Below are 15,721 nucleotides of genomic sequence, written 5' to 3' on the forward strand. Positions count from 1 at the left end.
TATGTGTACATATCTACCTCAATTACATTGTTCCCCTGCACATCAACTCAGTACTGGTACCCCGTGTATATAACGTTCCTCATTGTGTATTTCTTCCTCTTGTTATTATTTTTCTATTATTTTTCTATTTTGTCTCTGCATAGTTGGGAAGAGCCCATAAGTAAGCATTTCACTGTTAGTCTACACCTGTTTACGAAGCATGTGACAAATAAAATGTGATTTGATCCCTGTGTTCCAGAGTTTAACCCATATCTTATTGTTCTGATGTCCCATCACTCCTATTCACTCCCCTTCAACACACACAAACATGTCACTCAATCCTACCTACATTATTCACACACACTCCTAACCCACATCTAACCCCAATGACCTGTCTCCCACTCTAAACCCTCACTCACCCCCCAGGTAGATATGACCTGTGTGTGTGTGTTTTCATGTGTGTGTGTTTTTGTGTGTGTGTAGGTGGATGTATCATGGTTCTATAGGAACTGCTTGACAGACACGTGTAACTGTAACCGAGGCGGAGACTGTGAGTGTCTGTGTACGTCCATTGCTGCCTATGCACACACCTGCTGTCAAAACGGTGTCACTGTGGTCTGGAGAAACCCCTCTGTCTGCCGTGAGTACAGACACATATACACACGCAATGTGTGTCTGTTCCTCTGACTTTCTCTCTGTCTGTCAGCATAGGTGCTGGGTCAGTCAATGCTCCTACACGCCCGCATGCACACTCACACACATGCCAGTACACAGAACTATAGAGTACCCCCTCTGACCCTAAAATATTTATATCTGTTATCAAATGACCACAGATACACGTGCACACACACACACACACACACACACAATACCATGGTCTCTCTATCCCTGTTTGATCTACACAGTATGTCTTGGCTATGAATGGACACAGTACAATCACATACTGTACATATGTGATGTTGTATGTTTCTAAATGTTTGTACTTGTTTTTTCTTTCAGCCTATGATTGTGAATACTACAACCAAGGTCTGTTTGAACGCTAACCAAAATGACTGACAAAGGAACACCATTCAATCACACAAAAATACAAATACACATATACAAACTGAGCTACCTAATATAGTCACTCAACATTGAGAATATCCTCCACCCCTATCTCTCTCTCTCTCTCTCTCTCTCTCTCTCTCTCTCTCTCTCTCTCTCTCTCTTGCTCCCTCTGTAGAGTTAGGTGAAGGACCGTTTTCGGTGGTCAGTGCTGTATATAACGCTACAGTCTTCGGTGTGAACAGAACCAGTGGGTCAGTGTTTCCTCTAGTTAGGGAGTTCGTAGGCGGGCTGCCTCCCCCTGGGCTACTCTTCAACTTCATGATCACAGCAGGCCTACAGAAGGACCGCACATCACGTGAGTCTCACACACACCTACACAGACAAAACACACACAAACTCAACTCACATGAGCTTCACCCATATGTTAAACTCTGTATGACAGGTCTCCCGGTGGTCTCTCTGGAGTCAGCAGAGCGTCCTAACTACTTCCTGGTTGTGTCTGAGCGTACTGGACTGCGGTTGGAGCAGTGGACCCGAGGGGAGGAGTTTGGCCACAGGGCTTCCTTCCTGCAGCACCAGGGGGTGTTCCTGCCTGGCCACACCTCTTTTGAGCTGATTGGCCAGCCAGGAGTGTTCCTGACTCTGACACGCACGTCTGCACGAGCTCAGAAATATGACAACTCTGACAACTTCAAGACCAGCAGCTCCTTTACCCTGGAAGGTTAGATAGAAATACAAATTCATAATACGCAGCACACACACAGTTTCTTTTACTGTAGTTCTTATGTGTATGTTCACAATGTGTATGTTTGTATTACAGAGAGCAGTTTTGTGATCCCGTACCGCATGATGTGTGAGTGGCGCTACCATGCATGTGCCAGTCCGTGTGTCCGTACATGCAGCGACCCCGCTGCCACACGCTGCCACTTCCTGCCCCCGTAAGAACACGCCTAACACACAGTTAGAAATGCACACTTACAAACACACACTTACAACATGGTTATACACTGTAAGGGCATGATTAATGCGTGCTTTGAACATTTGTCCATGTCTATATGTGTGTCTGGCAGGGTGGAGGGCTGTTTCCCTCGCTGCCCCAAAAACATGGTTCTTGATGAAGTCACCAGGAGATGTGTCTACACAGAGGACTGTGAGTAGAGTGTGCATCACACCAGGATCTGTAAAGTTACATCGTTTTTAGAGTAATGTATGTCTGTGTGTCTTTCCTCAGGTGTGTCCCTACCTCCCACTCCTACACCCTACGCCTTCGTAAACCGAACGACCACCACCCCAACTACTACTACTGTTAGGTCTACTAGTACTATTACTACATCTAGGACCACGACTACTAGTACCAGAACTACAACCAGTGCTGCCTCTACAACTGTTACTGCCACCAGAGCCCCCACTACGCCCAGTACAGCCCACCTAACAGAGAGTTTCACTCCCACCCTCACCCCTCCTCACTCCCCCTCTCCTCCTCCCCCTTCTCTGCCTGCATCCTCCACCCCCACTGTGACTGAGGACACCCCTTTACCTGCAGTCTCTCCCTCCATCTCCCCCTCTCCCTCCCCCACCATTACTAGCAGCACCACTGGGGTCACGACCCCGACCTTGACCCCTGCAGTGGTCACTAGAGTAACTATGGAAATGCCATCCCCTACTTCCCCCAGCCTGGTAGTGACCGAATCCACCACTCCTCTTCTCTCTCCTGATTCTCCCTCTCGCACTCCCCCTCCTCCCCCTCCTGCTACCCCTCCCCAGCCTTCCACCCAGCCTTCCAGCTCCCCCTCAGCTCCCCCTATCTCCTCCCCCACTTCCTTTTCCCTTCCTCCCCCTCTCTCCTCCTCCACCCCCACCCTGACCACCACAGAAACACACCGTCCTGTTGCTACGCCCACGGAGACTACCTCTGTATTCCCAGTCATTTATGACACCTCCGTTACCATGTCGACATCACCCCCCGAGACGACGGAGTCCATAACAACGGAAACAGCCACTAGCCCAGACTCCTCTCATACACCTGAGGCAGTCAGCATGCCGACAGTGCTGTCCCCCTTCCTCCTGCCCACCACCCCCTGCACAGTAAGAGCCTATCAGTGAGAGACAGTTTGTATGGACATGATAAGAGGGCCAAGCATGCAGCCCTGGAGAACTCCCTTTGCCAGGAGCTGAAATTTTGATCTCTCTGGTCTCCCTCTCTCTCGTCTGTCTCTGTTCTCTCCAGCCCCCGTATTCCTACCGTGTTGATGAATGTGCAGAGCTGATCTGTTTTAACGGGGAGCTGCTCCTCCATAACTCCTCCCTCCACTGTCGGTACAACACCACTCCTCCTCGCTGCTCTCTGCTGGGCATGGCTGTCCTCACCAACACCGACCCCTGCTGCCCGCTCTGGCAGTGCCCCTGTAAGAACACACACTACTGTACATACACACACACACTACATACATACCAACACACACACACATTTTACAAACATACTGTGCTTGTGTGTGTTTGCCTATCCGTGCATGTGTGTGTATGTGTTAGGTCGCTGCTCTGTGATGTCAGACCTGCGTGTGATAACGTTTGACGGTAACAACGTGGCGCTGTATGATAACGGCTCCTACATCCTGGTCTACCTGCCCACAGAGAACATCATAGGAACAGTGAACAAATGCCCTACCAGCCAGGTACACACACACACACACAAAAGCTAAAACACACACACAAACGCTCTCTGTTTTAAATACACTCGCTATTACAAACTGTCATAGGATGCTATAAGCACCTGATTCTGATTGGTTTACTTTTTCTTGTTTCATATTTAGAGCGTCAACTCCATCAGACGACCTGTGAGTTTCCTTTTAACATCTAATCATGATCATTATCATAGTAATTGTATGGTCATTATCACATTGTGTTACTTGGACATCTTTCTCTCAGAGCCCTAGTGGTGGAACGTCAGGTCTGTGTTTCAAGAACTTGAACATCACCACTCCCTCCTACAGGATCATCATCAACCGTCTTGACCGCAAGGTGACCATCACTGACCGCAACCGACTGACCACTGAACCATTACTGATCGCATACACTGTAGAACACAGCTCATGCTATATCTGTGTGTGTGTGGGTATACAGGTGTCAGTGAACCACATCAAGGCGCGGCTGCCTTTCTCCCGCCAGGCTCTGTCAGTAGAGGACACAGGCAGTATGTACCTGATCACCACTCCTGGAGGAGTCAACATACAGTGGTACCACAGCACTGGCATCATGGTGCTGCAATACACCGCCCTCTCCAACACATCTGCTCCTACTAGAGGCCTCTGTGGTAAGACATCCATGAGCTAGATTTGGCATTTACTCTAACGCTTCCATACTTCATTGTCAGATCAGGGATGTGGGTTTGTTTTGAAGACATGATTTAATGAACCTGGAGAAGAGAGAACGTTTCTCTCAGACCTTGCCCTATTTCTGGCCTATTTCTTCAGGGTGTGCACGTGTGGGCGTGCATTTGTTCATCCGTGCATGTGATGAATATAAAAGTGTATCCGTAACAGTTTTGTAAATAAAGTATCAAGTTGTTTTTAAATTGTGATCGAGAGTTGCGCCTCTTCCTTCTCAATGCTCATACTATTATTTGGTTGCACCTTGTCTCACGTTGGTTAAGCACCTTTTACTCCCTGCTGGTGTGTCTCCCAGGGTGTTGTGACGGGAACCCGGCTGATGACCTGAAGCTGCCTAACGGTACGGTAGTGAGGGAGGTGGCAGACCTGGGTCTGTTCCTGCAGGCCTGGAGGGTCCACACCTCAGAGGACACGGAACACACACGACGCATCGGAGACAACTGTACCACTGGAGACTGCTCCACCTGTCTCTCCATGCTCAGACAGAGACCTTTCACTCCCTGCCACAGCAAGGTGTCTCCAGAGCAGTTCTGTGATGTGATGTGGGCAGGGGACCTCCACTATAAGGCCCACCAGTGTGACTTCCTGGCAGCCTACGTAGCTGTCTGCTACACTTACCAAGTCTGCATCAACTGGAGACGACACAACTTCTGCCGTAAGGACCTCGTACACACACGCACCAATACACACTAATACACACACACATCAGGTCAAATCAAATCAAAATCAAATAAAATTTTATTTGTCACATACACATGGTTAGCAGATGTTAATGCGAGTGTAGCGAAATGCTTGTGCTTCTAGTTCCGACAATGCAGTAATAACCAACAAGTAATCTAGCTAACAATTCCAAAACTACTACCTTATAGACACAAGTGTAAGGGGATAAAGAATATGTACATAAAGATACAGTGCCTTGCGAAAGTATTCGGCCCCCTTGAACTTTGCGACATTTTGCCACATTTCAGGCTTCAAACATAAAGATATAAAACTGTATTTTTTTGTGAAGAATCAACAACAAGTGGGACACAATCATGAAGTGGAACGACATTTATTGGATATTTCAAACTTTTTTCAAACTTTTTTAACAAGCAAGACATCCTGGTCCGTGACGGGGCTGGTTTTCTTTTTGTAATCCGTGATTGACTGTAGACCCTGCCACATACCTCTTGTGTCTGAGCCGTTGAATTGAGATTCTACTTTGTCTCTATACTGACGCTTAGCTTGTTTGATTGCCTTGCGGAGGGAATAGTTACACTGTTTGTATTCGGTCATGTTTCCGGTCACCTTGCCCTGATTAAAAGCAGTGGTTCGGGCTTTAAGTTTCACGCGAATGCTGCCATCAATCCACGGTTTCTGGTTTGGGAATGATTTAATCGTTGCTATGGGAACGACATCTTCAACGCACGTTCTAATGAACTCGCTCACCGAATCAGCGTATTCGTCAATGTTGTTGTCTGACGCAATACGAAACATATCCCAGTCCACGTGATGGAAGCAGTCTTGGAGTGTGGAATCAGATCGGTCGGACCAGCGTTGAACAGACCTCAGCGCGGGAGCTTCTTGTTTTAGTTTCTGTCTGTAGACAGGGATCAACAAAATGGAGTCGTGGTCAGCTTTTCCGAAAGGAGGGCGGGGCATGGCCTTATATGCGTCGCGGAAGTTAGAATAGCAGTGATCCAAGGTTTTTCCAGCCCTGGTTGCGCAATCGATATGCTGATAAAATTTTAGTCTTGTTTTCAGATTAGCCTTGTTAAAATCCCCAGCTACAATGAATGCAGCCTCCGGATAAATGGATTCCAGTTTGCAAAGAATCAAATAAAGTTCGTTCAGAGCCATCAATGTGTCTGCTTGGGGGGGAATATATACGGCTGTGATTATAATCGAAGAGAATTCCCTTGGTAGATAATGTGGTCGACATTTGATTGTGAGGAATTCTAAATCAGGTGAACAGTGTCTGTATTAGCTGGTGACGTCACAACAACAGCAGTGTGTCTGTGTGTGTGTGTGTGTTTGCGTGTCTGTGCATGCTTGTGCGTACGTGTGTGTGTGTGTGTGTAGCGTTGAGGTGTCCTTCAGGTAGGGAGTACCAGGCGTGTGTGTCGACCTGTACCACCCGGACCTGTCAGAACAGAGAGTTCTATGAGGAGACCACCTGCTCCCACATCAGAGAGGAGTGTGTGTGTCGCTCTGGAACCATCCTGCACCGAGCAGACTCCACTTACTGCGTCACAGAGGAGCAGTGTGGTGAGTATGTCAGCTCTATGTCAGCTGTATGTCAGCTCTATGTCAGCTGTATGTCAGCTCTATGTCAGCTGTATGCCAGCTCTATGTCAGCTGTATGTCATCTCTATGTCAGTGTACGTCTTCTCTAGTATGTCAGCTCTATGAGCTTGTGCTCTGTATGACTCTTGTTATGTTTCTGCTTCTGTGTTTTTTAGAGTGTACTGATACGTGTGTCTGTGTGTGTGTTTGTAGTGTGTACGGATAACGAGGGGTCTCCGCGGGCCCCTGGGGAGGTGTGGAATGGGTCATTGCGTGGCTGCTGTCTGTTCCGCTGCCTGGAGAACGGTTCTGTGGTGGCAGTAGAACCTGACTGCAGCTTTAGTCCCACTCCGCTGTGTGAGAGGGAGGGAGAGTACGTACTGGATGTCCTGGAAGAGGGGGCTTGCTGTCCCAAGAAGATCTGTGGTGAGGACACACACATGCATGCTTAGACACCTACATATACCATCGACTCTCTCTCTCTCTCAATTCAATTCAAGAGGCTTTATTGGCATGGGAAACATATGTTTACATTGCCAAAGCAAGTGAAATGGATTAACAAAAGTTAAATAAACAATAAAAAGTGAACAATATTACACTCACACAGGTTCCCAAAGAATGAAGACATCATATTATGATCTATATACAGTGTTATTATGTATATATACAGTGTTGTAACGTTGTGCAAAAAGCTCAAATAAATACACTTAAATAGAGGTTGTATTTACAATGGTGTTTGTTCTTCACTGGTTGCCCTTTTCTTGTGGCAACAGGTCACACATCTTGCTACTGTGATTGCACACTGTGGTATTTCACCCAATAGATATGGGAGTTTATCAAAATTGAATTTGTTTTCAAATTCTCTGTGGGTCTGTGTAATCTGAGTGAAATATGTCTCTAATATGGTTATACATTTGGCAGGAGGTTAGGAAGTGCAGCTCAGTTTCCACCTCAATTTGTGGGCAGTGTGCACATAGCCTGTCTTCTCTTGGGAGCCAGGTCTGCCTACGGCGACCTTTCTCAATAGCAAGGCTATGCTCACTGAGTCTGTACATAGTCAAAGCTTTCCTTCATTTTGGGTCAGTCACAATGGTCAGGTATTCTGCCACTGTGTACTCTCTGTTTAGGGCCAAATAGCATTCTAGTTTGCTCTGTTTTTTTGTTAATTCTTTCCAATGTGTCAAGTAATTATCTTTTTGTTTTCTCATGATTTGGTTGGGTCTAAATGTGTTGCTGTCCTGGGGCTCTGTGGGGTCTGTTTGTGAACAGAGCCCCAGGACCAGCATGCTTAGGGGACTCTTCTCCAGGTTTATTTCTCTGTAGGTGATGGTTTTGTTATGGAAGGTTTGGCAATTGCTTCCTTTTAGGTGGTTGTAGAATTTAACAGCTCTTTTCTGGATTTTGATAATTAGTGGGTATCGGCCTAATTCTGCTCTGCATGCATTATTTGGTGTTTTACGTTGTACACGGAGGATATTTTTGGTATTTGTCCCATGTTGTGAATTCTTGGTTGGTGAGTGGACCCCAGAACCATAAGGTGCAATGGTTTCCATAACTGATTCAAGTATTTTTAGACAGATCCTAATTGGTATGTCAAATGTTATGTTCCTTTTGATGGCATAGAAGGCTCTTCTTTTTTTATTGAACCTTTATTTAACTAGGCAAGTCAGTTAAGAATAAATTATTATTTTACAATGACGACCTACACCGGCCAAACCCGGACGATGCTGGCCAATTGTGCGCCGCCCTATGGGACTCCCAATCACGGCCAGTTGTGATACAGCCTGGATTCAAACCAGGGTGTCTGTAGTGACTCCTCTAGCGCTGATATGCAGTGCCTTAGACCGCTGCGCCACTCGGGATCCCCTTGCCTTGTCTCTTAGATCATTCACAGCTTTGTGGAAGTTACCTGCGGCGCTAATGTTCAGGCAAAGGTATGTATAGTTTTTTGTGTGCTCTCGGGCAACTGTGTCAAGATGGAATTTGTATTTGTGGTCCTGGCAACTTAACCTTTTTTGGAACACCATTATTTTTGTCTTACTGAGATTTACTGTCAGGCCCAGGTCTGACAGAATCTATGCATAAGATCTAGGTGCTGCTGTAGGCCCTTCTTGGTTGGGGACAGAAGCACCAGATCATCAGCAAACAGTAGACATTTTACTTCAGATTCTAGTAGGGTGAGGCCGGGTACTGTAGACTGTTCTAATGCCCTCGCCAATTTGTTGATATGTATGTTGAAGAGGGTGGGGCTTAAGCTGCATCTCTCTCTCTCTCTCTCTCTCTCTCTCTCTCTCTCTCTCTCTCTCTCTCTCTCTCTCTCTCTCTCTCAGAGTGTAATCTGACCATCTGTGAGAGTGAGGCTCCGCCCTGTGAAAATGGGAACCGGCTGGTGATTGGTTACAGTGCCTTGTCCTGCTGCCCAGAGTACCGTTGTGGTAGGTACTGAACCAAAAGATAATAGCTTTAATCATTCACTGGTATTGATAGGTGTGGTTTAATAACTGAGTCCTTGTTATTGGTCTGTCTCAGAGTGCGACCCCCATGCCTGTCCCCCCGTCACCGCCCCTGAGTGCAGAGAAGATCAGTTCCTCGTGGAGGTCCGTGAGGACAACTCCTGCTGTTACTCCTTCCTGTGTGGTAAGGTCAGACCTTCTACTGCTTCCTGGGTCGACCGTCTCCGTCCAACATTACTGTAGCTGAACTTTGGGTAGATGTTGCCCTTAAGTAGAGGACCGACGATCGGCCAAAAACAGTCAGTGACCAACGGTGTGTGTTTCTTCTCTCTGCAGTGTGTGAGTCATGTATCGAGCCCGTCCCAGCCTGTTCCGATGGCGAGATATTAGCTGTGAATCTAAACACCACTAACAGCTGCTGCCCTCAATACCACTGTGGTAACACACACACATTCTACTCTACACACTATACAAGCTGTACAGACAACACACATTCATGTACACACACACACACAGGGTTGATGTTTACAGCAGTGTTCTCCTGTGTGCAGTGTGTGATGTGAACCTGTGTCCTGAGTCGTCTCTGACCTGCTCTCCTGGCCTGTCTTTGGTCCAAACCACCCACCCTGGACACTGCTGCCCCGACCACCGCTGTGGTACACACACACAAACACACATTTTTGCACACGCAATAGTTGCACACACACATCTAAATGCACACACATACCATCATGCCCAGAACTGTGTCTTTGAAAAATCTTGTAGTCCTAACAGAGCATGGTTCTAGGCCTCCAGTTCTGTAGTAAACAAAGTCTCTCTTCTTCTCTCAGAATGCCAGTGTGAGGACAGCTCTCTCCCAGTCTGTCAGGTGGTGAGTCAGTCAACTTCAGGAATATTCCTGTTTGTGTGTGCAATGTGCATGCGTGCATGTGTGTGTGTGTGTGTTTGTGTGTGTCATAGTAACGTCTCTGGTCTCTCAGGGGGAGGTACAGGTGGAGGTTCCAGACAGCAGAAGCATCTGTGGCTGCCCCCGCTACACCTGCAGTAAGTACACACACATACACACACACTATGCACAAACACACCCTAGGCTACTAACCCCTGACCTCTGTGTGTAGAGAAGGCAGAGGTGTGTGTGTTCCAGGGAGTCACGGTGCTGGGGCCAGGGCAGAGCCTGATTCAGTACTATGAAGGAGAGCTGTGTTACACCGTACACTGTCTGACACACCGTGACACACACACCGGATACTACGCCATGGACGTGTCCGCTGTCAACTGCTCTCAGAAGTGTGGCCCGGTATGTCTCTCTCTCTCTCACACACACTCCAAACTTCCATCCTGATCAGAGTTACGTAAACCCTTCAGACCCCTTTCTGACTCCTCTCCCCCTTCTGACTCCCCCCTTCTGACCCCCCCTTCTGACTCCCCCTCCTTCTGACTTCTCTCCTCTTTCTGACCTCTCCCCTCTTTCTGACTTCTCCCCCTTTTTCCGACTTGTCCCCTCCTCTGACTTCTCCCCCTCTTTCTGACTTGTCCCCTCTTCTGACTTCTCCCCCTCCTTCTGACTTCTCCCCTTTCTGACTTCTCCCCCTCTTTCTGACTTGTCTCCTCCTCTGACTTCTCCCTCTCCTTCTGACTTCTCCTCCCTTCTGACTTCAACCCCTCCTCTGACTTCAACCCCTCCTTCTGACTTCAACCCCTCCTCTGACTTCAACCCCTCTTTCTGACTTGTCCCCTCTCTTCTGATCCCCCCCCCTTATGACTTCTCCCCCTCCTTCTGACTTCTCCCCCCCCTTATGACTTCTCCCCCCTTCTGATTTCTCCCCCCTTCTGACTTCTCCCCCCTTCTGATTTCTCCCCCTCTTCTGACTTCTCCCCCTCTTTCTGACTTCTCCCCCCTTCTGATTTCTCCCCCTCTTCTGACTTCTCCCCCTCTTTCTGACTTCTCCCCCCTTCTGATCTCCCTCCCCCCTTCTGATCTCCCCCCCTGCTGACTTCAACCCCTCCTTCTGACTTATTCCCTCCTCTGATTTCTCCCCTCCTCTGACTTCTCCCCCTCCTTCTGATTTCTCCCCCCCTCCTTCTGATTTCTCCCCCCCTTCTGACCTCCCTCCCACCTCTCAGCACCAGCTTTACGCAGCATCGTCAGATCCTCAGGTGTGCTGTGGCTCCTGTAAGAACGTCTCCTGTTCCTTCAACATCCACAACAGAACCACTGAGGTCTTCACTGTGAGAACACCCACACACACACACACACACACACACACACACACACACACACACAACCTAATACTGCCAAACAGACACAAATAATCTACCTAACACACAGGACAATCCTGGATGGATAACTTTGACGGTGTGTGTGTGAACAGGCGGGGAGCTCCTGGGTAGATAACTGTACACGGTACGACTGTGTGGAGACGGCAGGGGGAACCGTGGTGCTGGCCTCAGGGGTGGTCTGCCCCCCCTTCAACGACACAGAGTGCACTCAGGTAAACACACACACACACACACACACACACACACACACACACACACACACTAACATTCACACACAATGAGGTCTGTCTGTAACTTTTTTTCAATCATTGCAGAATGGGGGCGTGGTCCAGAGCTATGTGGACGGCTGTTGCAGAACGTGTAAGTGACCGATCACATTTGCTTCTCATATGCTTTCAGCTGTCAATCACAGGGGTGGGCAGGGCATTGCCTGGCAACGGTTGGGCTTATTGGCTGACTGGTTGGGGGGTGTGGCCTGTAGCAGCCTAAAGCAGAGTAAAAGCTTGTGGTTGGCTGGCAACAACCAGCATGAATCACTACACTACCCAGCAGCCTCTGCTGTAGGGGTGGTCCTAGATCTGCCTGATGGTCCTGATACACTGTCATGATAATATTGACGAAGGATTTTACTGTTGATTGGAAAATACTTTATTTGGTGGATAAATTATCATAACTCACAGTTATCTGGAGATTAACAGCATGCAAACAGTGGTCCGTCCTACCACTCCAATTTTCTTTTAAACTCAATGATGCTAATGATAAACTGTAGCTAAACAGACTCTGTAAATCCATAAAATACTTAGATGTCCATAAGAGGAAGGCAGTTTGTATTTTAAGTGAACTGCAGTGTTGGAAAAAGTATCCATTTGTCATACTTGAGTAAAATTATAGATACCTTAATAGAAAGTTACTCAAGTAAAAGTAAAAGTCACTCGAGTAAAAGTTTCGAGTAAAAGTTTAAAAGTATTTGGTTCTAAATATACTTAAATATCAAAAGTAAATGTAATTGCTCAAATATACTTAAGTATCAGAAGTATAAATCATTTCCAATTCCTTCTTTTAAGCAAAGCATATGGCACCATTTTCTTGTTTTTAAAGTGTATGGATAGCCAGAGGCATACTCCAACACTGAGACATCCTTTATAAAAGATGCATTTGTGTTTAGTGAGTCTGCCAGATCAGAGGCAGAAGGGATGACCATGTGTTGTCTTGATAAGTGCTTGAATTGGACCATTTTCCTGTGAAGTACTTTTGGATGTCAGGTAAAATGTATGGAATAAAACTACATTATTACTACTTAAGTAGTACTTTAAAATATTTTTACTTAAGTACTTTACACCACTGGTGAACTGTCCCATTAAACACAAATTGTGCATGTAAAGGTGAAGAACACAGACCCAGTCTGCTCTCCCAGTAATACAGCAGCTCTGCCTCCTTGTCCGCTTGCCTGCTTTACCAGTTTGGCCAATGGGAATGCTTGTTTTTGTTACATTTTGGCCAATGGTGATGCTTGGTGTTTAGTTTGGTCAATGAGAATGAGCCTTGGTGCATCAGCGTGTAGTAATCCTGAGTGTTTGGCCATCTGGCTATCTTCCCCAGTCTCAGAGAACATTGTCTGGCTCCCATGGCTGTGCATGCCACTGCGCTGATTCCTCTGTGTGTTTTCAATGTGTTCTAAACCAACGTTAACCTGTGTGTTCTCCTATCGTTCTCCTGACGTTGTTGTTCCTGCCGCTGCTACCAGGTTCTGGAGTCGGTGTTATACCGTTTACCGTTAACCCCGTAACCCCCACTGGTAGTACTAACTGTGACAAAGGTACCACGACCTCTCACCTTTCATCTTTAACCTCTCACCCCATAAACCTCACTGGTAGTACTAATTGTGACACAGGTACCACAACCTCTCATCCTTCACCTATCACAGTGTGTGTTTGTCTAGTCCTAACCCTACCACACCATACATATAAACTACAGGTCAAGGTTCACCTAACATTCCTCAGGACAAAACCCCATTCCAATGTGTCAACATGTTATTGCTGTGCTGAATCCTCTATGTGAGTAAGAATCATCCCCATTTCTTCACATATACAGAGAGTTTGGCCAAGTGTAGAGCTGGACGCCATGTTGCTACCTCTCAACATTCCATCATCCCCCACCCCTCTGCCCCCTGTGTCTTATCCCCGATTGGCTAGAGTGAGTTTAAGTTCAGGCCAGTGGCCAATGGGAGCTGGGTCTCTGGCATGAGAACTGCCCCCCAGTCAGCTGGCTGTCAATTAAACTGAGCCCCCGCTGCTAGGCAAAAGAGTCCTGCTCAATAGGCCTTTTACTGTGTGAATGACAGGACTCTGGGGCTGAAAGCTGTGTGTGTGCTTGCGTGTATCTCAGCGTTTCCTCTGTGTGCATGTGTGTTTAGGTAAGGAGGACGGTAAGATGTGTAAGCGTGTAGCAATCCGAACCACCATCAGGAAAGACGACTGCAGGAGCAACGCGCCGGTAAGAGAGAGACAGTATCAATAAGATGTTTTTTTTATGGAGTATAAAATCTTACCACCCCTCTCTCTCTCTCAGTTGACAGTGTATTCGTGTGATGGGAAGTGTCCGTCTGCCACCATCTTTAACTTCAACATCAACAGCCACGCCCGCTTCTGTAAGTGCTGCAGAGAGAGTGGACTACAATCCCGCTCCGTCACCCTCTACTGCTCACGCAATGCTACCCTGGTGGACTACAGCTTCCAGGAACCTCTAGACTGCTCCTGCCTATGGAACTAAAGATATCTACTGTAATCCAGGGGTAGGCAACTAGATTCAGGAGGATGGTCGGGGGCATGGAAAATTATTATAATAATTTGTACACTGTACACACACTGAAGAAGGCTGTAAAGACGAAACATCTGTGTACGCTATCCCTGATGCAGTAGAAAAATGTAACATATTGAATAATGAAGTAAGCTTTATGCAACATATTTTGTGAACCCATTACACCTCTTTGTTTGTCTGAATTCACAGGTTTTATGCACCAGCCAAGCTTCTGGGAGAGCGTGATAGTTCTCTTTTGATTAGTTACACTGCAAATTGACCACAACTAAGCCAAAAAATAAATGCTATTTGAAAATAACAATCATTTCATACATTGAGACACGTCTTTTTTTTTGTGGGAATACTTGGAAACATTTCCTAAACTAAAGTCATTTTTAGCTGAATTCCTGGTGATTTTACAGTCTTTTTTAACGTAAAACTAAAGTCTATCTACCCTGATCTAGTCAATGTGAGCTCCAGTATGGTAAACAGTAGGTTGGACGGAGGATGGAAGGTTAGAGGTCAGACAGGTGAAGACTCCAGGTAGGCGAGTTCTTTAGTCTTCCTTCAGTCTGTTGTTGAAGGGTGTATGCTGGCCTGTTGTAGTGACCCTGTCATTACAGATGTGTAGGGCTGTAACCAGTTCCTCCTGTACTATGATAACACTAGTCCTATCTGTACTGCTGTAGCCTGCTCCTCCTCGTGTGTAACACTAGCTAGTCCTCTCTGGCTTTATAATGTTCAGATCAGTTGGTCCCAGCTGACAGGACTACTGCTGATTTAGTATGTCAGTGATCTAGTTCTCTCCTGATGACTGACATGTTTAATATGCCGCTAATATTTGTCTTAGAACAAAAAAGATTCATTACAAATGTAAAGCTTTTATACAAAATTATTTGGATTTAAATCAATTAATTATTAATCCACCTAAGCATCTGGAAGTAGATGATCTGTAATTCTACAGAAGGCTGTATCTGCTGTGTTGTTTATTGTGAAGCATTGTGCCAGTAATCATACAGTATCTGCTGTGTTGTTTATTGTGAAGCATTGTGCCAGTAATCATATAGTATGTGCTGTGTTGTTTATTGTGAAGCATTGTGCCAGTAATCATACAGTATCTGCTGTGTTGTTTATTGTGAAGCATTGTGCCAGTAATCATACAGTATGTGCTGTGTTGTTTATTATGAAGCATTGTGCCAGTAATCATATAGTATGTGCTGTGTTGTTTATTGTGAAGCATTGTGCCAGTAATCATACAGTATCTGCTGTGTTGTTTATTGTGAAGCATTGTGCCAGTAATCATACAGTATGTGCTGTGTTGTTTATTATGAAGCATTGTGCTAGTAATCATACAGTATCTGCTGTGTTGTTTATTGTGAAGCATTGTGGCAGTAATCATATAGTATGTGCTGTGTTGTTTATTATGAAGCATTGTGCCAGTAATCATACAGTATGTGCTGTTGCCATCACACAGATGTTACCACTCAGAATAGAACAATAAAATACTCAACAGTG

The 15,721-nt window shown here is 46.4% G+C and overlaps 1 protein-coding gene across 1 annotated transcript in view; it reads left to right on the forward strand.

Moving 5' to 3' along the window:
* Positions 1-15,721, forward strand: part of LOC110532237 (otogelin-like protein) — a 65,719-nt gene extending 49,998 nt beyond the window's left edge. Inside the window, exons 29-55 of the mRNA XM_036989435.1 lie at positions 463-619; positions 979-1,005; positions 1,202-1,381; positions 1,469-1,747; positions 1,847-1,964; positions 2,097-2,176; positions 2,258-3,111; positions 3,254-3,431; positions 3,556-3,698; positions 3,837-3,860; positions 3,952-4,044; positions 4,147-4,336; positions 4,708-5,067; positions 6,474-6,659; positions 6,891-7,103; positions 9,008-9,112; positions 9,207-9,314; positions 9,467-9,568; positions 9,682-9,786; positions 9,961-10,001; positions 10,111-10,174; positions 10,249-10,427; positions 11,255-11,359; positions 11,503-11,622; positions 11,725-11,770; positions 13,824-13,903; positions 13,979-15,721. Of these exons, the coding sequence (XP_036845330.1) occupies positions 463-619; positions 979-1,005; positions 1,202-1,381; positions 1,469-1,747; positions 1,847-1,964; positions 2,097-2,176; positions 2,258-3,111; positions 3,254-3,431; positions 3,556-3,698; positions 3,837-3,860; positions 3,952-4,044; positions 4,147-4,336; positions 4,708-5,067; positions 6,474-6,659; positions 6,891-7,103; positions 9,008-9,112; positions 9,207-9,314; positions 9,467-9,568; positions 9,682-9,786; positions 9,961-10,001; positions 10,111-10,174; positions 10,249-10,427; positions 11,255-11,359; positions 11,503-11,622; positions 11,725-11,770; positions 13,824-13,903; positions 13,979-14,179 (4,338 nt within the window). The 3' untranslated portion in view covers positions 14,180-15,721. The remainder of the gene's footprint in view (positions 1-462; positions 620-978; positions 1,006-1,201; positions 1,382-1,468; positions 1,748-1,846; positions 1,965-2,096; positions 2,177-2,257; positions 3,112-3,253; positions 3,432-3,555; positions 3,699-3,836; positions 3,861-3,951; positions 4,045-4,146; positions 4,337-4,707; positions 5,068-6,473; positions 6,660-6,890; positions 7,104-9,007; positions 9,113-9,206; positions 9,315-9,466; positions 9,569-9,681; positions 9,787-9,960; positions 10,002-10,110; positions 10,175-10,248; positions 10,428-11,254; positions 11,360-11,502; positions 11,623-11,724; positions 11,771-13,823; positions 13,904-13,978) is intronic.

Source organism: Oncorhynchus mykiss, chromosome 1 (assembly GCF_013265735.2).
Source record: "Oncorhynchus mykiss isolate Arlee chromosome 1, USDA_OmykA_1.1, whole genome shotgun sequence".
NCBI lineage: Eukaryota > Metazoa > Chordata > Actinopteri > Salmoniformes > Salmonidae > Oncorhynchus > Oncorhynchus mykiss.